Source organism: Ursus maritimus, unplaced genomic scaffold (genome assembly GCF_017311325.1).
Source record: "Ursus maritimus isolate PB19 unplaced genomic scaffold, ASM1731132v1 scaffold_19, whole genome shotgun sequence".
In the NCBI taxonomy this organism is placed as follows: Eukaryota; Metazoa; Chordata; class Mammalia; order Carnivora; family Ursidae; genus Ursus; species Ursus maritimus.
The window spans coordinates 50,891,369-50,912,988 of NW_024424341.1; the positions used below are offsets into that span (position 1 = coordinate 50,891,369).

Consider the following 21,620-nt stretch of genomic DNA (forward strand, 5'->3'; position numbering starts at 1 on the left):
GCCTCAGTTTCCCCATCTAGAAAATGACACTGCCTACACCAGAGGGCTCTTCAAGATTGAATGTATGAGGAAACACTGGAAAGAGATTATTAGAATAGCACCTGCCTGTGATTGAAGTTACATCCCATTCTCGCTTATGAGAAGTGAAAATCTGTAAACCCCCCCAGGAAAACCTAAATTCTCCCTACGGTGCAGGATACCGCAGTCGATGGTCCCCTCCCTGGAGCCCACATAGCAGTGACACCAGAATTGCTGTGGCTTGTCTGATGGCTTGGGGGTGGAGATCGGGAGCAAGGTAGAGAATGGGGCTTATTAGTACCTTGACTTTCCTTCACCTTCCTTATTTGACAATCAAATGTCTTTTTTTAATAAATGCAATATAAAACCTATTATAAAATATTTCAGATGTTCAAAAAAGATACAAGGACATCCGGAACACCCACGTCCCCACCACCCGGTTCAGGAAACAGTATGTAGCAGACAGGACTCACTTTAAGCAGCAGCCCCAGTCCATTCCCCTCCAGAGGTGACCAGAAGACTAACCTTGGTATTTATCTCTAAATGTCACATGGTTGTTTTCCATGTTTTGAAAGTTTACATAAGCAGTATCAGGCTTTCTTTCCTCTTAAAGTAAGGAGGGAGATTGTTCGTGGCTACCTGTAGCCCCTTATTTATTGGTTTCCGTCTCGATAACGCCCGATCTCAGAGAGCCAGCCGCCGCTCCTTTGAGCCCTCGGCTGAAATGGCTGGCTTTCCAGACCCTTCCTTAGAAGCTCATGGGAGGAGGAGCAAGAGGGCTCTGAGGACAGGAGAGAAGGCTGATTCGGCCTCCAGGCTCCACGTGGGGGAAGAGTTTGGGAGGGCTGGCTTTCCAGTCCGCTTCCTGAACGGACCCCTTTGGGCGAGACCAACTAGCTCGCGGTATTTCTCTTTCAGGACACCATCCGCAGCCACAGGGTGCCCACGCGGCGGCCTCAGCCCTACCCCCGGGAACTGGGTGTGCCGCCCCGTGGGGCAGCAGGGGCGGGAGGGAGCCCCTGCAGCCCCAGCGAGGCGTGAGGCCGGCGCACTTTAACCAGCTAGGCGCACCGCCCGGGGCTAGCACGCCTGCCGTGCTCCGCCCGCAGCCCTTTGTCTCTCTCGGGCTCCCGTCCGCCCACCCCACCCCTGCGCCCCCATTGGCCAGGGCTCGGGCCCGGGCCCCGAGAGGAGGGAGCGAGTGGGCGGGGCCCCGTGGCGTCAGCGCAAGATGGCGGCCTCGGCGGCGCTGTTCCTCCGCTTGCGGAGCGAGCTCCGGCTAGGCGCGCGGGGGCTGTGCGCGAGACTGGCGACGCCGCCCCCCCGGACCCCGGACCAGGTGAGCCGGACGGGGGTGGCCCTGAGTGCGGGGGCCCCTTCCTGGAGTTCCGGGAGGGCCGCTGCCGCGCGGGGGTTCTGGGACGCAGCACCTCGGGGTGCTGAATGGAACGACGCCCGCGTTTCGGGGCGCTTCCCTGCCTCCCAGGGTGGGCAACGCTTGCGCCCCCGAGCTAGATGCTGGGGGCTGAAGTGCGTCCTCTGAACGCCACTTCCTCTGGACCCCACGTGGGTGCCGGGGCAAGGGAGGTCACCTGTGTCCCGTCTCAGTGACCTCTCAGGTAATACTTGAGGGGGAGGGCCCGGGATGCTGGGGTCCCATTCTGGCCTTGGGGGTACTTTCCCCGCGGTGGTGGCGGTGATGATGAGGTAGATGTCCGGGCTTTTGATTCAACCTGCCTCCACGTTGACAGCCATTCTGACCTCACTTCGTGCCCTTACTTCCCCAGACAAGCGATTGCTCTATCCGGGCTCCCATCCCTTCCCCTCTATACCCCACTACCGTGAGCCCCGGGCATCCGGATGCCTTACCTACCCGTCCAGTCCCTTTTTGTGCTCTCCATTGCCTTGCTCCCGGCATCCCAGTGTCCAGCCAGGTTCCCTGATTTCATTTCCCTGCCCTACAGGATCCTGGGTACCCGGCCTATCTACTCTTGAACCCCTGGGATCCTGTGTCCGGATAGTCTACTTCTTGACTATTCTGGGAGACCCAGTCTTCTGGTTGCCCCTCCAGAGACACAACACCCTAAGGCTATGTGGGTGTCTGCTTCCTGGCTCCCGACCTTGATTCTTCTGCCAGCATACCGGAATCATCCTGACCTTTCTTCTCTTTCGGCTAACCTACCTCCTCTCAATTGCAGGCTACTGAAATTGGAAGCCGCACAGGCACCAAGGCCCAGGCTCAGGGGCCACAGCAGCAGCGGGGCACAGAGGGTCCCAGCTACGCCAAAAAAGTCGCACTCTGGCTTGCTGGGCTGCTCGGGGCTGGTGGGACTGTGAGCGTCGTCTATATCTTCGGTGAGAGACATATGCCTTTTTCCCAATTTTGTTCCCTTGGCCCTCTCTTCTGCAGAACCTGCCCCCTGTTCCCCCTAAGGGTTTGGCCCATCTTCATTTGCTGGCTCCTCCCTCAGTAAGGCAGCCAACTAGAACATCTACCTTGGAACTGGGAGACCTTTCTTTTTCCTCTACCCACTTTGCTTAAGGTTCCACTCTTAGTTGGTTGTGCACTAGGATCCAGAGAGTCATTTGGAAGAGGGAAAGAATGGGACGGAGAGGCCTGGACCAGCCTCCTAAGTTGCCTCTTCCTGCAGCACCCAAAACTCCAACCCTCCCCCTCGTCCCTTCCTCCTTCAGAGACTGAGGAGACCCTGCCCCAGTCCCTCTTCTCTTGGAAACCCAGGATCCTGACTACCAGCTCCCTCCTCTCTTGATCTTAGGAGACCATCCCTTTTCCTGCTTCCCTCATCCCCAGGAATCCAGGCCCCCTGCCTTCTTCCTTCCTCAAGACCAGGCCCCAATTTCTCTCATTCTTCCCTGTCTCCCTTATAGGAAACAACTCTGTGGATGAAACTGGTGCCAAGGTGAGGGGGAGAGAGACCCAGAGGCTTTGCCAGGGGTCCCATCCTGTGGGTCCTTTCCCCTTTGGTCTGCTGAGGCTCATTTCTGGTCTTGGGTGAGCCTTTCCTTCCCAGGGACCTTTGCGCTCCTCGAAGATTCCTTTTTTGGGTTTAATGGGGTTCTGCCTCTGCCATCCCAAACCCTGTATTTTTGTCTCCACCTTCCAGATTCCCGATGAATTCGACAATGGTGAGTAAAAACAAGCACAGATTCTGAGGTCCCCCAAACCTCCCTATTCTGCTATTTATAGGGATGTTGACCTTCCCATCTGGTACCCCTCCCCCTTTCCATTGGTGGGTAGGGGAGTCAGCACCTGGATGGCTTTGGGGGGAGGGGCGTTACAAAGCCCCAGTCCTCTTCAGCCCTCTTCTATGGCCCAGGAGCAGATGGTCAGGGACAGATGGGGGAGGGGAGTCCACAGTAGGAGTGCTTGGAGAGAGGGGGCTGTCTGTCACCGGACACATGGCTTCCTGTCCCTTAGATCTGAGCGGCTACAGCCCTTAATCCCCTCCTCTTTATGACAGCCTCTTGTTCCCCCCCAAGTCCCTCACCCCATCAGGCTCCTCATTTCCAAAACAATGGAATTTCCAAATTTCCGAACAATCTCTTTCCTCCCTCCCCCTTTTAGTTAATCAGCTTTTGGTGGAGAGTTTCTGACAAATTGGATAGTAGAGAGTAGTTGTCAGTCCTGTCACACTTGGCCCTTCCCAGGAGAAAAATAAAATTGTTAGGTCCAGAAAGCCACCTGTTCATGCCGGGAAAGTTTGCAAATGCACATGTTAATACATTGGTTACTTAAGTTGGGCAGGTGGGTAAGTATAATCTTTTAACCGGGTAATCTTTCTGGTTCAGATAAATCAACATACTGATTTTAAATGGGGCAGGTAAACACGCAGGTTTCAAAAGTGTGTGTTTGCTAGCATAACTCGTTTCAGTGTTTCGGTTGTGAAGAGGCCAGCCCATCATAGATCGTGGCTTAACTAGACTAAAAGTACTGTAGTGAACTAGGCAGTCAGGTAAACTTCCTGCTTTCAGCTGGCTTCAGTAGAATCATTTAAAGCAGGACTTTTCAGCCTTGGCCCCCTCAGTACTTTGGAGCAGGCAGTGCGTTGCTGTGGGGGACGCCCTGTGCCTTGAAGGGCGTTGAGCAGCATCGTGGGCCTCGGTCCCCGGGATGCCAGTATCTTGACAACCGCATGTGTCTTCACCGCCCAAGTTTCTCGGAAGATGGCAGACCAGATTGCTCTGAGTTGAGAACCGCTAGTTTATAAAGTATTTAAGTGTATGTATATAGTTAGTGTGGTTTAAACAGACTCGGCACGTTAGCTTGACACAGACAGACCCGGCAGCCTGGTGGTTCAGAATGGACGGAACACGCTGGCGTCATGTCAGCAGACTTCCGTGTATGTTGGTTTTGAGTGGGCAGACATATCAATGCCCCGTTTTATATCGGGGGGTGGGTGGGTGTAAGTATTCACATTAAAATGGGGCGAGTGAATAAACGTATTTACTCCTGCCCGGCGGTCATGTCCTTGCCTTCTGCCTTTGGACTTAGAAATGAGCTCGTTCACACCAGGTGGGTCTGTAGACTTGTTTGTGTCTGGTAGGTAAATAAAGCCCTGGTTCGTCCGGGAGGTTGAGCAGTGGCTCATCTCAGAATCCCTCTGTGCCCTGGTGTCCTCCTAGATCCAATTCTGGTACAGCAGTTGCGCCGGACATACAAATATTTCAAAGACTATAGACAGGTGAGCAGGAGCCCCGAGCCCCATCCCCATCCCTCCGGCCCCAGCCTCTGCCTCCTCGTCTGAGCGCTCCCCGCTCCGTCCCTCTCCCACAGATGATCATCGAGCCCACCAGTCCCTGCCTCCTCCCAGACCCTCTGCGGGAGCCGTACTACCAGCCGCCCTACACGCTGGTCTTGGAGCTCACCGGCGTCCTCTTGCACCCTGAGTGGTCGGTGTGTCCTGGGGAAGGCAGCGGGTTGGGGACACTAGATAGACATGGGTGGCCGGGTCGAGGTGATAGGGTTAGGACCAGAGACTCAGGAGCCAGCTCCGCTGTGATGTTGGGGAGGAGGCGTCGCTCTCGTTGCTTTTCCCACCCGGGAGACCGGCCACCCCGTAGCTGTCTGGGAGCGTGCCTGGGCGCGCGGTCCGTGCTACCGAGGAGTCAGCTGTTAGTCTGGGACCCAGACCCCCCAGACTCTGAGACCCTCAGTCACGGCCGTGTACTCCTGAGCCCCTTCCGCCCCGGAGCTACAAAGATGGGGGAGAGCACTCTCGTTCCGGGGATCCTCCAGGCTGGGGCTTTGTTCTGGGGGTTTCTGGGTCTTGGTGTTTCACTGTCCTCCTTGCCTCCCCAGCTGGCCACTGGCTGGAGGTTTAAGAAGCGTCCAGGCATCGAAACCTTATTCCAGCAGCTTGCCCCTTTGTATGAAATTGTCATCTTTACGTCTGAGACTGGCATGGTAAGGCCCCAGGACAGTGGAGGGATGGTCAGTGTGGCCCAAGAGCGGGAGGGTCAGGGCTCAGCCTGACCCTGTTCTCCCTCCCATCCTACCCCCAGACTGCATTCCCGCTCATCGACAGCGTGGACCCCCATGGCTTCATCTCCTACCGCCTGTTCCGGGATGCCACAAGATACATGGATGGGCACCATGTTAAGGTGCCATGTAGGGGGCCATGGGTGGTCCTCTGGGACTTGGGGGGCTGGCACTTCCTGAGGGAAAAGGCCCCAGCTCTGACCCCAGCCTCAACCCTGCTTCTGCCCCAGGTCTGATTCTGGCAGGACTTCAGCCTGCCCCCTGCATGGGCTGGGCTTCTAGGTTCTTCTTCCTTCCCTGGTATCTGGGGATGGGAGCCAGGGTGGGGGTTCGGGGGATGGAGTCTCTCGAAAGAAGACAGTTGGGGGTAACGGAAGGATATGAGGTTTGGAAACCGTCTGCTGTCTGTCTGGAACCCAGTGTCTCTCTGGGACTGTGTAATTGTGGTAGCTTGTATGAGACTCTCGGCCTTGTTTGCACTCCCAGGACATTTCGTGTCTGAATCGGGACCCTGCCCGCGTAGTTGTTGTGGACTGCAAGAAGGAAGCTTTCCGCCTACAGCCCTACAATGGCGTCGCCCTGCGGCCCTGGGACGGCAACTCCGATGACAGGGTCTTGTTGGACCTGTCTGCCTTCCTTAAGAGTGAGGCTGACCCCTGACCTGGCCTCTGACCTTGGAGCCCTTGACTCTCAAGGAATGATAGATGCTTAAATCAGACCCCCCCGCCATGTAAAATTGGGTCCTTGAGGTGTGGGAGGTTCACGAGCATCTTGCCATCTTTAGAAGCTTCTGAGAATGTTTGGGGTGCTTTGGAATATTTAGGGAATACTTGGGGGATGTCCAGGGGAGCCCTTTTAGAGCGTTAAGAAAAGTTTCAGGTAGCTCTGACCAGCCCCAGTGGCTGACCATCACCCTTGTGGGCCCTGCTCTCCTGTGGCCTTCCTGCCCAGCTGACCCCTGGCTCCTGTGCCCACAGCCATTGCACTGAACCGTGTGGAGGATGTCAGGACTGTGCTGGAGCATTATGCCCTGGAGGATGACCCACTGGAGGCCTTCAAACAGCGGCAGAGCCGGCTAGAGCAGGTGGGCCCCCCGGTCTGCAGGGGGATGGGGGGCATCACATCAGTGTCCGAGGCTCCCGGGAGAGGGGCCCTAGAGCAGCCTGTGTCTGCTGTGGCTGCAAGACCTCGAGCGAGGCCCTTGTCTTCCATGCAGTCTGTCCTGTAGGGTTCTTGTCAAGGGGAGGGGGTGGTCAATTCCGCAGCCTGCCCTGAGAATAGGAGGCAGGGAATGCCAAGCATGGGGCTTGGATGGTTTCGAGCAGATCTGGGGGCCCCGGTTTTGTGTGGACAGGAGGTTTGGGTCAGGTCTGGGGAGAGGGATTCCTGAACACTTGGACCCATGGGACTGGACAAGGAGTTCGGGTGGTCTCGGTGTGATCCTGGTAATTTGGAAGTGGAGCTAAGAACATGGATAAGTCTGGGAATGAGATCCTCAGGGGTCAGTCTAGACTGAAGTTGACCAGATTCTGGGTTGGGTGCCTGGAAGGAGGGCTGGAGCTCCTGAGTGCCGAAAGGATGAGTCCTGGAGATTGGGGCCTGGGATCCCCCAGCATCCAGATGGGGGTCATACGGCTGAGGGTTGGGCACTAGGGCCCAGGGAGTGCAATAGTGCAGTCTGATGAAGGGCCACAGGTCTCACCAGCATCCAAATTAGGGTAAATAGGGTCTGGGATAGGTTCCCAGGGTTCAGGGGAGGCGCCTCCTGGGATCTGGGGAAGGGGGTCATGACAGTACTGGGACTTAAGTCTGGGCTCCTGTGTCTGGGCTGGTGTTCCAGGGTCTTGGGGAAGGGGTCTGAGCCAGGCAGAGGTTTAAGGAAGGTGGCCCCTTGGATGAGGGAGCCTAGGAGGAGAATACCCAGCCCCAGCTGACCTTCCTCTGCCTCTCACCCCAGGAAGAACAGCAGCGCCTGGCTGAGCTCTCCAAATCCAGCAAGCAGAACCTCTTCTTTGGCTCTCTCACCAACCGCTTATGGCCTCGCTCCAAACAGCCCTGACCTCTGAGCCTCTTCAGACTCACTGCCTGGGTCCTGGGCCCCAGGCCCCAGTGCTCCCAGACCGTGGCTTGGACAGCCACATCCAATAAAGTCCATCCCAGATGCCACACTCCTGTGTCCGGAGAGTCTCCAGCTGGGGGCATTGGGGTGAGGTCTGGGACTCTTGGGTCATCGTCCCACGGCAGCCGATCGGCTATCGGGCACGGAGTAGGTTCTTTGGTGGACCAGGATTGGGTTTGAACCCTGGCCTGGGAATCGCAAACCCAGGTCCCTCTGGCTGCATCTTCCTGTGTGCCATGTGATCTCAGAAAGTGTGTCTCACTTTTTAGCCCCAAATTCCTCATCTCTGGAAAAGGGAAGAGAGGGCGGCGCTGGGGGTCTGAGAGCCAGGTCCCTGCCGGGCTGCTGTGTGCACACACCACACGTGGCCTCAGGGGCCTCTGATGGACCAGAGCTCCTCCCGGCTCGAGAGGGCGGCGGCTGCTCCCTCTGCCGGCTGTGGCCCTGTGGGAAGGTGCACCTGGAGTTGCTTGATCAGCTTTTTCCATAGAAGCCTGAACTTGGGATTTTCATATTAAGTCTCCCGATTGGGAGATGTTGGCTTCTAACTGGGACAGGCAGACGGTGTGGCAGCACTGCGTGCTGGAACTTTCTGTGATGTTTATGCCATGTCCCGTGTCTGCACTGTCCGGTCCAGCCACCATGGTCTGACGGAGCCATGGAGTACGTGCAGTGTCAGGAGGGTAACAGGACTGGAGCTTCTGTTCGTATCATTTTAAGTAACTAGTTTAAGCAGCCACTCGTGGCTTGTCGCTCCTGCAGGGGCTGCCGCAGTTGCATGCCATTCCAGTCTGGGTCCTGGACTGGCCACGTTCAAATCCCAGCTTTGCCGCTTCCCACCTCATGTGGTCTCAGGCAGGTTACTTCGCCTCTCATGCCTCAGTTTCCCCATCTGTGAAGGTAACCGTACCTAGCTTGGAGGCTAGGCTGGAGGGCTGAGGGAGGTGCTCCACAGAGGCCCTCAGATGGTGGCTGTGGACCTTGGGCCAGGCATCTCTCTGCCTCTGCTTCCTCAGCTCACAAAGGGGTAATGGTAGGACCTGTCTTCCAGCAGCTGTGAGTAACAGGACAGCCCGTGCTCGGCGGTATGTAGATTCCCTTGGGCCCTCTTACCTGGTTCCCATACTGGCTCTTCACAGACTGAAGTATCCTGGACCCCCACCCCTGGCTGTCCCAGCCTCTCCTCCAGCTAGCACTTAGTGCTAGTACCAGTTAAATATTTTAAAAAGACATTCCCTGGTGTTTGTTACAATAATTAAAATGTAACTGTGTGGGTCAGATTGAATTTCTGGACTCTATCAGTTTTTTTTAAAGGCTCACCCGCATGTCTATAAAGAAGTGTTAAAATTTGCATACCCGCCCAGCCCCAAGGTGTACTATCTATAACCTGGGCTAGGTCTCAAGGGTCATGGTTTACTCATTCATAAGAGATTCGTAATAGTACTTCCCTCGTTCATTGACTGACTCATCAATATTTCCTAAGTGCTGACTGCCCAGCCTTGTTCTAAGCACTAGGGTGCATCAGTGAGCAAATTAGATAAAAAGCTCTCCCTGTTAAATAAAAAGCTCTCCCCTCATGGAGGAGGCAATGGTCAGATCTTTCTCGAGGTAATAAATGCATAAAGAAAAACATGGTATGGTAAGTAGACAGTGGTTTGGGGACTTGAGGTACTGATTTGGATTGGATGGAACAGTCAAGAAAGGTTTCTTGGAAGGGTATATCTGATAGATCACAAGGAAATGAGGAAAGCCATGGATATCTCTGTGTCAGGCATGCTTACCTCAGGGCCTCTGCACTTGCTGTTCCCTCTGTCAGGAATATTTTCCCAGGGTACATACCACTTCCCCTTCTTCCTCTCACCCTAGGTCTTTACTCAGATGTCACGTCAGCATGGCCTGTGGGCCTAAGATCGGCTTGTAAGGAAAAGTCCTAAATAGCCAAAGAGACTCATGAAAATCTTTTAAAGTATACCTCTCACCTGTCACACAGACGTGACAGAATTCACCTGAAACATTATCATGTCTGGCACAAACCTTTAATAAAGCCTGGCTGTTTTTACGATCTTTAAAATGTTTGAGATATTTCAGACCTGGAATTTGTTACCTTCCCAAGTTAGTATTTAGGGCAGGATTTTGCCTTCTCCCACAGCCTGTTCTAAAGACTGTCCAAATTCCATTGGAATGTCTCCTGTGATGGGAAGCTCACTCCTCCACCTACCCCAGTACAGGGCCAAACTTGCCTCCCAGTAGTTGGTCCACGAGGTTTGGCCCTTTGCTTTGGGCTACAGGGCCAGTTTGAGTAGCGGGATATGGAGGGGGGCCTCACATGTCAGCCTTAGAGTCTTGGGGTGTATTTTCTTTCTTTTTTTTTTTTTCAAGTAGGCTCCACTCTGGGTTTGAACTCACGACCTGAGATCAAGGCCTGAGCTGAAATCAGGAGTCACTTAACCGCCTGAGCCACTGAGGTGCCCCTCGTAGTATATTTTGAAGGCACTGGGGAGCCATGCTCAAGTCTGCTGGAGAAGGACACGGTCAGATTTGTGCTTAGACCCCGTAGGCCAAGGTGGTTCTGGCTGGGAGAGAGGAATCAGGGCTGTGGGACTCAGAGGAGGTGCGTGGCCACCTTGGTGAATGTTAGGGAAGTACAGGCAGGAGGCGCACCCTGCTGAGAACGGAATTCAACAGAGGAGGGAGTGGAGAGGACACGAGTAGAGGGGAGACCTGTGCGAAGGAGCCTGGGGTGTCCGCACAGTGGCCCTGGCCCTCCCGTGCTCAAAAGCCTTCCATGACTCCAGTCCGCAGGATTAAGTGGAAACTTTTTTTTTTTTAAGGTTTTATTTTTGGGGCGTCTGGGTGCGCAGTCGGTTGACCGATGACAGACCCTTGACTTCGGCTCAAGTCATGATCCCGGGGTCGCGGGGTGGAGCGCCACATCCGGCTCCAAGCTCAGTGGGGAGTCTGCTTCTCTCCCTCTCCCTCTGCTCCTCCCCGCTCTCGCGTTCTCTAAAATAAATAAACCTTGAAAAAAAAATCTTATTAAGTAACCCCTACACCCAATGTGGGGCTTGAACCCACAACGCCGAGATCAAGAGTCGCTCGCCCCACCGACGGAGCCAGCCGGCGCCCGTAAGAGGAAATCCTTTAACTGAACTCTCTCCATTAAAAATTGCTGCGCGCTGGTGTGTGCTCGGGTCTGCCGGGCTATGCTTTACGGATCATCCTATCTTCTCTAAATACAGCCAAGCTGTATTCCCCCTGTACTAATTAGCCTCTAAGTATGACAACGTTTGGGGGGGGCGCGGGGGGGTTACGTCACCTGCGTGAGGGCTTCACTCAGCACCTGGCCCCGAGCGACTGTGACCAGAGGCCGGAGCATCTGCTCCTCACCCGGCTTTCCTTGCTGTGGTCCGGGAATACTTAGGGGCTTCTGGACGGCCCGGGGGTGCCCCCTCCCCCCACCGTGAGGGAGCGGGGGGCCCCTGATCTGTGAAGACGGAATTTCCTGCCCATTTGCTCCTCACACCTTCCGGAGGCCAAACGGGCAGCCCAGCTGCGGCCCGAAGGGGGGAGGGGCGCGGCCGTCCGGCAGATGGCGGCATTTACATACAGCTGGGGCCCTCGCAGGCGGGGGCGCCTCGGCCCGGCGGCTGTGCCTCCGCGACGCGGGGTCTGCAAGGGTGGCTTTGTCTTCAGGAGGAGAGCACACACGCTGCGCATGTACACACATACACACAGGTCCACAAAGAACCCCGGATCTTCATCGTACCCACACATGGCTGCACCCGTGGACTTCCCACACCTCATGTCTTTCACGCGCGGACGCTCGGTTATTCACAGCTGACACAGACCCTGCCACACACACGCACGGCCACCTAGAGCTACCTGCACGGACCACAAAGTGAGAGATTCCTGTGACTCCACACCGTGGGCCAGGATCTCATATTTACTGCACGGAGAAGCATCCACAACGGCCGCGCACTCCCCCAAAGTCACACAGTCCTGAAGTCAAGTACACCTCTGTTCTTCTGTGCAGGTGCACACCCATACACACACAACCACAGAATCTCAGAATTACTTACAACCTCACAGTCTTAACCATACACAATTCGAGGCACACCGTCTCAGGCACACACTCACCAAGTCCCGCACAGCCTCCAGTCAGTAGCTCTTGCTCACACCACACGCACGCACAGAATCTTAAAATCATATGCAACCTCACACACTGGCTTAACCCCCTAACCCCACCCTGTCCTCGGTCACACACCAAGTCGTGCCCAAACCACACCCAGGACCGCACACCCACTACATTGCCGGTGCCCACACCCCAATTCACGGTTACTCCGGCAAGCTCCCCTTCCCCTGCGACCTCCCCCCAGGGTCTCCCGGAGCCGGGCGGCTGCCTGAAGGGGCGGAGCCGTCCCCTCGGATATAAGGCTCGGGAGCCCGCAGCTGCGGCTCCCAGCGCCCCCCGAAAGACCATGGTCAGCCCGCAGATGCCCCAGCTCCTGCCCCGGACGGTGATCCTGGCGCTCATTTTCCTTCCCCAGGTCAGAGCAGGAGTGGAAAGGGAGGAATGGGAAGGCGTACGACCCAGGGGGCTTGGGGAGGGGGCGCGGGGCGGACGGGACGCCTGGGCCCCCATGCCTCCTCACCCTGCGCCCCTTTCTGGCTCCAGGCACGGCCGGCAGGCGTCTTCGAGCTGCAGATCCACTCTTTCGGGCCAGGACCAGGCCCGGGGGCCCCGCGGTCCCCCTGCGGTGCGCAGGGCCCGTGCCGCCTCTTCTTTAGGGTCTGCCTGAGGCCAGGGGTCTCCGAGGAGGCCGCCGAGTCTCCGTGCGCCCTGGGCGCGGCGCTGAGCGCGCGCGGACCTGTCTACACCCAGCAGCCCGAAGCGCCAGCGCCTAACCTGCCGCTGCCGGACGGCTTCATGCGCGTGCCCTTCCGGGAAGCCTGGCCGGTGAGAACCCCGTGCTGGGAGGCATTACCCAAACCTCTACGGCCTTCTGCCCTCCAACTTCCAAGACCCCAACCTTGCCCTCTGGGGACCCCAAATTCTCAGACCAGTAACTATCATCCAGAATCCCACATTCTTAGACGCTGTGGGCTACCCACAGGGTACTCCAAATTTCTGAATCCCACTTCTTCTTTAGGCATCCCAAATGTTCTGGCGCCCACCCTGCATGCTTGGGACCCCAAATTCCCGGAACCTCAAACTCACCCTCTGTAAATTCTAAATTCACAGAACCCTACCTCTGTTCCTTGGGGATCCCTAAACACTGGAATCTTTATCTTCAGATCTCCCTGCATTTAGGGACCTTCCCACACCCTGTCTTTGGAACCCCAGTCTCCTCTCACCTTATCCCTTCTCAGATCTTCCAGTTGGGGCCTGTATTCATGACTTTTACCTCCAAAATCCTATCTCCTATCCCATAACCCCAAAAGCAGACAGGCGAACAGACCTGTACTTGAATTCTAGACCCCTGTCCTTTTGTGCAAGGTGGCTTTTCCTGTTCCAGCCTCTGTTTCCCCATCTGTAAAATGGGGTCATCATAGTACCTCACAAGGGTCCCTCTTGAGGGATTCGACCAGGTATCTCCAGTCTAGTGTTCACCCACAGGAAGTGCTCAATAAAGGAAGCCCAAACTGTCATTCCTTCCCTGGTCCAGCCCCTCTGGGAATTGTCCCTTGTCTGCCTGGTCCCTGGAATGACATCACCCCTAAAGCCTGGCCTTCACCAAGTACCCACCCTGACCACTGTCTTCCATTCTTTCCTCTCCTTCCTCCACCGAACCAGGGCACCTTCTCTCTCATCATCGAAACCTGGAGAGAGGAGTTAGAACAGATTGGAGGTGAGTGTCTTCAATCAACAGACTAAAGTGCAGAGTGTGGGGGCCCCAGGGAGGTGGGGCCCCATGTAAGGTCCAGGAGAGTGACATGGGGCTGTCTGTAGGGTGGAGCGTTCACGGGGTCGCCTGCCCGTGATGTCCTCACAGCTCCTGGAGTGCAGTTCTGGGTGTTGTAGTCCCAGGGCTCTTGGCAGGTCGGTGTAGACTTGTCCTCATGCTGGGTGTAGGAGTCTATGGCCTGATACCAGCTGCAGTACGATCTTACTATCTTGGAATTGAAGCCACCAGAGCAGGAGGATATAGCCTCTCACAGTTCTGCACTACCACCATCGGAGTTTGAGAAGCTGGGGTTGTAGGAGTTACTTCCGGTTCTTCTAGTCAAAGCTCTGTCATGGCGTCCACATAGAGGTCCCAGGAGCCCTATGGGATGTCCCAGGTTCATCAGAGAGAATATTGAGCAAATTGAGGGAGATGGTGTGATTTATTCTTAATTGGAGGTGATTTTGGAGCCATGTAAGGCCCACAGTGTTAGGGGGTGGGGGTGGTTCTGTCACCACTTAGATATAGAAAGTTCCTGTGTCTCATTGTGGGGGTGTGACAGCTTTGCTGGGCAGAAAATGTCACTCTCTCTCTCTCTCTGTATCCTGAGGCTTCAGGCAATGAGGATAATTTATGGTCTAGTAATTGGGGTCTCTGTCACCATTTTTATATAGGAAGATCCTGAGGCACAGTTTCGGGGTGTTTTGACCTCATTTCGAAAGACCTGTGTTGCCCCTTGGCCGTATAGACATATCAGATGGCACAGGGTGTTAGAGGGTTCATTACTGCTCTAATATACAAAGATTCTGGGTCAAGATATGGGGGTATTTCGGCTTCTGTGGGCAGACTGTTATCATCGCGATGGTCATAGGATACAAATGGAATGGCGACATCATTATAGGAGTTTACAGCCTTGCTAAGGGGGTAACCGCTATTCTCAGGGCTCGAAAAGGGGTGTTTGGGCCTCGCTAAGAGCGGCAGGGAGAGCGCAAGCTCCATCTGTATCGCAGAGTGAGTCGCACCCCAGCACCGCTGCTTTCTCCCCGCAGGGCCCGCCTGGAGCCTGCTGGCGCGCGTGGCCGGCCGGCGCCGCCTGGCGGCCGGGGGCCCGTGGGCCCGGGATGTGCAGCGCGCAGGCGCCTGGGAACTGCGCTTCTCTTACCGCGCGCGCTGCGAGCCGCCCGCCGTCGGGGCCGCGTGCGCGCGCCTCTGCCGCTCGCGCAGCGCACCCTCGCGGTGCGGTTCGGGACTGCGCCCCTGCGCGCCGGCGGAGGACGAGTGCGAGGCAGCGCGTGAGTCCTGCATTCCACCCCATCCCATCTCCGGCCCTTCCCTAGCTGCACTCACGCCCCCCAGGCCCCTTTCACAACCCGATTACCCTCTTCAGGGAACTGGGGACTCGAGAGCTCTTCCCGGGGGCCGCAGACACCCCTCTCCAGGAAACGAGGGAAGGCTGCTGACCGCTGGCCAAGTACCCCAGGCTCCGCTCCAGACTCCCTGAGGAGGTCCTCAGCCCCCTTCCATGATCCAGCTACCACCCGTGGGGAAACTGAGGACCCTGGACTTCTCTCCAGTCCTGTCTGGGGCACTCCAGCCCTCTTCCTTCTTCCTAGCACTTTTCTCTTCCCTAATAGGCACCCCATACCCTTTTCCCATGCTGGTATCACCCCCGCCTTCCTCCTCTAAAGCATGCGCACACCCCTTTCCAGAGGCTAGGACCCTCCAAACTCTTCTAATGCTGGGGCTCTTCCTATCCCCGCCCAGGAGCTTTGAAAACTCCTCGCAGTTTCCCACAACCCCCCTCACCAAGCGATACTTTATCCTCCCTCCCTGCAACTGCAGGCCAGGTATCATTGCTTTCTAAATCTCGGATCCTGGACCTCCATTATGGGGACCCCCAGACTCCTCCCCAGACTTCTGAATCCCACTGAAGCCCCTAGGACTCCCAGGCTTATCCAGATTCTCCCAGACTCGCGCTAATCCGAGACCCTCCCTTTCCCCCTGAAAGACCCGGGGCCCCTCCCCAAGCCCACGCCCTTCTCTCATTCTGCTCTCTCCAAGCTCAGACGCTGGAGGCCCCACTCCATTCTCCTTCTAAGAGCACAGAGTCTGGAGCTCAATGGCCTGGGTTCACAACCTCGATCTGCCACTTCTTATGTGCCTCTGTGGGCCTCAGCTTCCCTATCCGGAAACTGGGGGTCACAATACCATCTGGCCCAGAGGGTTGTCCGTCACAAGGATCAAACAAGGTGGTGCATAGAAAGCGCTCAGAAATTTCTCTGCTTCCTCTCCTCCTGAGCCTGCCCTCATCAACATTATTCTTCCCTCTGCATCGCCTTCCCCCATAGCGGCGTGTCTAGCGGGCTGCAGTCCTGACCACGGCTTCTGTGAGCAGCCCAATGAGTGTCGATGCCTAGAGGGCTGGACTGGGCCCCTCTGCACCATCCCTGTGTCCAGCAGCTGCCTCACCCCCAGGGGCCCATCCTCCGCCACCACTGGATGCCTTGTACCCAGGCCTGGGCCCTGCGACGGGAACCCGTGCGCCAACGGCGGCAGCTGCAGCGTCAGTATAGCTCCTCCTACCTCGTCCTGACGGAGTTCCCCGCGCCCCCTGTCGGCGGCTCCTTGAGATCTCAACCTGGGGAGGGTGGGGAGGAGGGATTGGGTAGCCGTCAGGGGAGGGCTTCCCCGAGGTGCCCAGCCTTCATCTGGGGCCTTGAAGGAGGATTGGGGAAAGCGATTGGGAAGAGCCCATAGACCAGGTGAGCGGCCTGGGGTCAGCAAAGGAGAGGCGGTGGGAATGAGCCTGGTGTGTACCGGGATAAAGTGGAGCCCAGCGTGGGCCACCTGGACACTGCCACCAAGGGACATGAGAAACAGGGGTCAGGTGAGGGGGCGGGCCTCAGAAGGGGAGATCCAGAGGAGGCTTCATGGAGGAGGTGGGCTTAGGGCTAGGATCCAGAGGCAGGATTCGGCTACGTGGACAGAAGCGGGGAGGGCAGACCAGGCTGGCAGCCTGTGTAGGCAAAGGTGGAGAGGTGGGAATGGGGTCCCCCTGAGCCTCCAGAGCTTCCCCTGCAGAAACATGGAGTGCAGCGATGGGTTGTTTCAGGGGATGCCGCAGGTGCGGCCCCCGAAGACTGGGAGGTAGGCCCGGGCAAGCAGCAGCCCTCCAGGGTCAAGACAGGAGGGGAAAGGGGATTTTGCTCCCAGGAGACCCCATTCTGAAGTCCTCTTGCGGCCGCCCAGGAGACCCCGGGATCCTTCGAATGCGCCTGTCCCCGCGGGTTCTACGGATTGCGGTGTGAGGTGAGCGGGGTGACCTGTGCGGATGGACCCTGCTTCAATGGCGGCTTGTGTGTGGGAGGCGCAGACCCTGACTCTGCCTACGTCTGCCACTGCCCGCCCGGGTTCCAAGGCTCCAACTGTGAGAAGAGAGTGGACCGGTGCAGCCTGAAGCCGTGCCGGAACGGTGAGGGATGGGGGTGGGGTGCGGGGGTGCCTGCGTGGTCTGTGGGCAAAAGCGGGGCTTGCCTCAGACAGTCTGGGTGGGAATCCTGGCTGTCTCTACCCTCTGGCCTGGGAAAGTGACCCTCCCCCTCTGCCCAACGTGGTTTTTGTTTTTTTGATTTTTTTGGTTTTTTTAAAGATTTATTTATTTGAGAGAGGAAGGGAATAAAAGCAGGGAAGGGGGGAGAGGCAGAAAGAGAGGGAGAAGCAGACTCCCTGCTGAGCGGGGAGCCAGAGGTATGGCTGGATTCCCAGGACCCCGGGCTCATGACCTGAGCCAAAGGCCGACACCCAACTGACTGAGCCACCCAGGCACTCCTGCCCAGCCTGTTCTGGGCGAGGTGGTATTTCTATCTCAAAAATATTTGAGTAAGGGGTACCTGGCTGGCTTGGTTGCTAGAGCTTGGAACTCTTGATCTCGAGGGTGTAAGTTCGAGCCCCATGTTGGGTGTAGAGATTACTTTAAAAATCTATATTTGTGTATCTACAGTGTTCCAGGTCCTGTTCTAGGCACTAGGGATACAGCAGGGAATGAAATAGACAAAAAACCCTGCCCTCATAGAGCTGACGGAGCAGATGGACAATAAACAAGATAAATAAGTAAATTATATGGGAAGTTAGATGGTGATAAAAACTAAGAAGAAAAGGCACCTAGGTGGCTCAATTGGTTGAGCGGAGGAGTCTTGGCTTCGGCTCAGATCGTGTCATGAGATCGAGGCCCGCGTGGAGCCCGCATCGAGGCCACATTGGGCTCCGTGCTGAGCGTGGGGTCTGCTTGTCCCTCTCCCTCTGGTCCTCACCCTGCTCACACTCCCTCTCTCAAATAAATAAACAAAATCTCAAAACAAAACAAAACAAAAACTAAAGAAAAATAAACCCAAAGGGGGATGGGGAGTGTGTACGGGGTAGAGGGTTGACATTTTAACCAAAGTGGTTAGGGAAAACCTGGCTGAAGTGTAGTGAAGGAGGGAGCCATATGGGGATGTAGGGGGGAAAGTTATGTTCCAGGGAGCAGGACTAGCAGGTGCAAAGACCCTGAGGTCAGAATGTGCCTGCCCTGCTGAGGATCACAGGGAAACAGGTATGGATGGAGCAGAGTGAGTGCAGGGAGAGTGGTGAGAGATGAGGTCAGGGAGGTGACCGAGACAGATTGCATGGGCCTTCACGGGCTATGAGGAAGATTGTGGTTTTACCACAAGGGAGATGGAGCCACAGGAATGTTCTGAGTAGCAGAGAGATCTGACCTGACATAGTTGTTACAAGGTTAAATAAGGCCATGAATGTAAAGGGCTCAGCACATTTTCCCCCAATATTTTATTTATTTATTTGAGAGAGAGAGACTACTAGAGAGAGAGAGAGAGCAAGCATGAGTGAGGGTCAGAGGGAGAAGCAGGCTCCCCACTGAGCAGAGAGCCCAATGTAGGGCTAGATCCCAGGACCCTGGGATCATGCATGACCTGAGCTGAAGGCACACACTTAACCTACTGAGCCACCCAGGTGCCCATGCGCATTCTTATAATAATACTAATTCTCTCCAAAACACTGAGTGTTCACTCTGGGCTGAGTGGTATTAGGGACACAGCAGTGACTAAGACAGCTCTGGGCCCCACCACCAGGGAGGGTACCAGCCGAGGGGGGAAGACACACTTGTCCTCGGAGCCCAGAGTTGTTAGGGTTGTGATGGGGGAGCGCAGGGTTGGGATGGAGAGAGTCAGGGAAGACTTCCTGGAGGAGGGAACATCTGAGCAGAGACACGAAGGCTGAACTCGGGGAGCGACAAGGTGAAAAGAATGGGAGGAAAGGAGGAAGGGAAAAGGGAAGGGGCATCCCAGGCAGAAGGCACGGGCAAAGGCCAGCTGGTTCAAACATGTTATGGTACTACTAACTGAATGTGGTTGAAGCCGAGAGAAAAAAGGAGATACAGAGCGCCAAGGAGGTGAGGCTGACTCAAACCAAGACTTCAATGGGGAGGAAAAGAAGCGGGCCTGCTTTCCAGGCGAACTTCCCAGAGGCTGGCCCTAGGGTTAGATGGAGACAGCGGGGACCCAGAGGGAAGGGCGGGCAGGATTACAGAGCGGAGGAGCTGGCGCGCGGACAGGCTCGGGTACCCGCGGCCCGGGCCACGCCCCTGACGCCCCTTCCCCACAGGCGGGCTCTGCCTGGACCTGGGCCACGCCCTGCGCTGCCGCTGCCGCGCCGGCTTCGCGGGGCCGCGCTGCGAGCACGACCTGGATGACTGCGCCGGCCGCGCCTGCGCCAACGGCGGCACTTGCCTGGAGGGCGGCGGCGCGCGCCGCTGCTCCTGCGCGCTGGGCTTCGGCGGCCGCGACTGCCGCGAGCGCGCCGACCCGTGCGCCGCGCGCCCCTGCGCCCACGGCGGCCGCTGCTACGCCCACTTCTCCGGCCTCGTCTGCGCCTGCGCGCCCGGCTACATGGGCGCGCGCTGCGAGTTCCCGGTGCACCCCGACGGCGCGGACGACGGCGCAGGTGCATTGCCTGCGGCGCTGCCGGGCCTGAGGCAGGGGGATCCTCAGCGCTTCCTTTTGCCTCCGGCTTTGGGACTGCTGGTGGCCGCGGGCTTGGCCGGCGCTGCGCTCTTGCTGGTCCACGTGCGGCGCCGTGGCCCTGGCCAGGATACCGGGTCTCGCCTGCTGGCGGGGACCCCGGAGCCTACGGTGCACGCGCTCCCAGATGCACTCAACAACAGGAGAGCGCAGGAGGGTTCGGAGGATGGGCCGAGGTGAGGAGCCGCAGACGTTTGCCCTGTCTCTCCTGGCTGCTTTCGTCCATCTCCATAGTGCGGTTGGCCTGATTCCCCGGTAGACCTTCCTGATTGGTCCCTTTCTCTTATCTGCTCCCGGCCTTTTCTGATTGGGTCGTACCACAGCTCCCCTAGTTGGCTTTTGGTTCTCTCCATGGTGGGTGGGGAAAAAAATCTGATAATTGGAAGGGTCTGGATCTTCTTCTTTTCCTCCCGCAGCCAGCCAGTGGATTGGAATCACCCTGAAGATGGAGACTCTCGTGCGATTTACGTCATATCTGCTCCTTCCATCTATGCCCGAGAGGTAGCTACACCCGCTCCCTGCTCCGCACACATCGGGCACGCTGGGTGGAGGCAACCCCTGCATTTCCTGTAGCCTTCCTTTACTCTATCTGTAAAATGAGGAGGGTAGGGACTCCGGTCGGTCCTTAAGCCACCTTTCGATTATGGCTTCATTTAGTTCTGTCTTGCAGCCCTCTTTGCTGTCGTTTGGAGCTATTTGCCATCTTGTTTTTGGAAGGCCTAATGGCCTTCATGAGGTCACGTGGGGAGCCCGCCCCAGCCGGAGCTTCACTGTTTTCCACTCCCTGGGGAGAGGGAGAGGAGGCAGAGGGGCAGCCCTTTCTAATGCCTCCTACTCATTTCATTTCTAGGCCTGACCTACCCCTTCTCCATCAGCGCCTGGAGACAGAACCTGGATATTTTTATATTTGCTTGGTGGTCCCCAATCTCTGCCTCAGACACTTTGGAGCTGGAGGGGGTGGCTGCGAGAATTTTACCTTTGGGGGTTGTACATAATGGTTATTTAAATCCTATTTTTTTTCTCTCCATCTCTCCAGAGACCTCTATAAAGATTCTTATTTGGATCAGCTTTGACTCATTGGGCTAAGTGCTTTGTACTTAGTGTTGGGACTGGGGGGAGAGTTGTTGTCTCCTGAGAAAAATAATAGGACTCTGCTGGAGGGATCAGAAACCACTCAAAGTGGCTTAAATAAGAAGGAGAATTTATTAGTTCATAAAAGTGAACACATCTGGTGGTGGGTGTAGCTTCAGCAGGGCTGGATTCAGGGACCGGGTGCCTTCAATATCTTTTCACCCAGTTGTGTCTGGGAGTGACTTCATTTGTAAGCGGGGCTTTCACTGGCTCCGACTTGTCACATGGTCTTGCCTGGCCCAGCCGCCAGGAGGACTGGCTTATTCTGTCAGCCTGTCCAAATCAAGGGGAGCATGTGGGTAAAGCAGTGTTTCTGTCTACCCCAAATCTGGGTTTGTTCCTACACATAAATATTGTATCGGGCTGGCAAACCAACCGTTACAGAACAGAAACTCAAGAAATTTGAAGAGTTAATTGGCTTTATTAAGCGATTCATGAATTGGGTAGCGTCCTGTCTGGTGAGTAGAGGGGAGCTCCTCAGAGTTCTACAAAACTGGAAGGTTTTTATAGGAAGGAGGGTGGGGCAAGAAAGTTAGCAAATGAAAAGAAAGCATTGTTCCAGGCAAGGGCACCTCCTAGTAGGGGAAGGGTAGGGAGTCTTATTGGGGAATTAGCCCATCATCCTTTTGGGGGTGGGCAGGGTCCATGTTACAGATTACCTTACTGGTGCTGAGCAGAGAATTCCTGACTGGCCTGTTAAGACGTACATTTTCGGTCGAAGTTGAAACTGCAATTAAATTAGGTATTAAACCCCAGTTTGGTGACTTAGCCTAAGTGACGCCATTTTGAGCCTGTACTTTTTTTTGTTTGTTTGTTTTACCTATTTATTTGTGAGAGCGCGCATGCACAAGCAGGGGGAGAGGGAGAAGCAGACTCCCCCCTGAGCTGGGAAC

General features: G+C 56.2%; 2 protein-coding genes across 2 annotated transcripts; both read left to right on the plus strand.

Moving 5' to 3' along the window:
• The first annotated feature begins 1,198 nt into the window (after positions 1 to 1,198).
• Positions 1,199 to 7,686, plus strand: TIMM50 (translocase of inner mitochondrial membrane 50). The gene is made up of 11 exons (XM_008688760.2): positions 1,199 to 1,357; positions 2,217 to 2,373; positions 2,908 to 2,939; positions 3,144 to 3,165; positions 4,663 to 4,721; positions 4,814 to 4,933; positions 5,339 to 5,443; positions 5,542 to 5,640; positions 6,005 to 6,161; positions 6,496 to 6,602; positions 7,476 to 7,686. The coding sequence occupies exons 1-11, from the start codon at positions 1,250 to 1,252 to the stop codon at positions 7,575 to 7,577; spliced, it is 1,068 nt and encodes a 355-aa protein (XP_008686982.2). The 5' UTR covers positions 1,199 to 1,249; the 3' UTR covers positions 7,578 to 7,686.
• A 4,429-nt stretch (positions 7,687 to 12,115) lies between these two features.
• On the plus strand, positions 12,116 to 20,656 carry DLL3 (delta like canonical Notch ligand 3). The gene is made up of 9 exons (XM_040633043.1): positions 12,116 to 12,184; positions 12,313 to 12,594; positions 13,432 to 13,486; positions 14,572 to 14,814; positions 15,871 to 16,085; positions 16,772 to 16,994; positions 19,181 to 19,772; positions 20,013 to 20,097; positions 20,447 to 20,656. The coding sequence occupies exons 1-9, from the start codon at positions 12,116 to 12,118 to the stop codon at positions 20,450 to 20,452; spliced, it is 1,770 nt and encodes a 589-aa protein (XP_040488977.1). The 3' UTR covers positions 20,453 to 20,656.
• Positions 20,657 to 21,620: the final 964 nt, after the last annotated feature.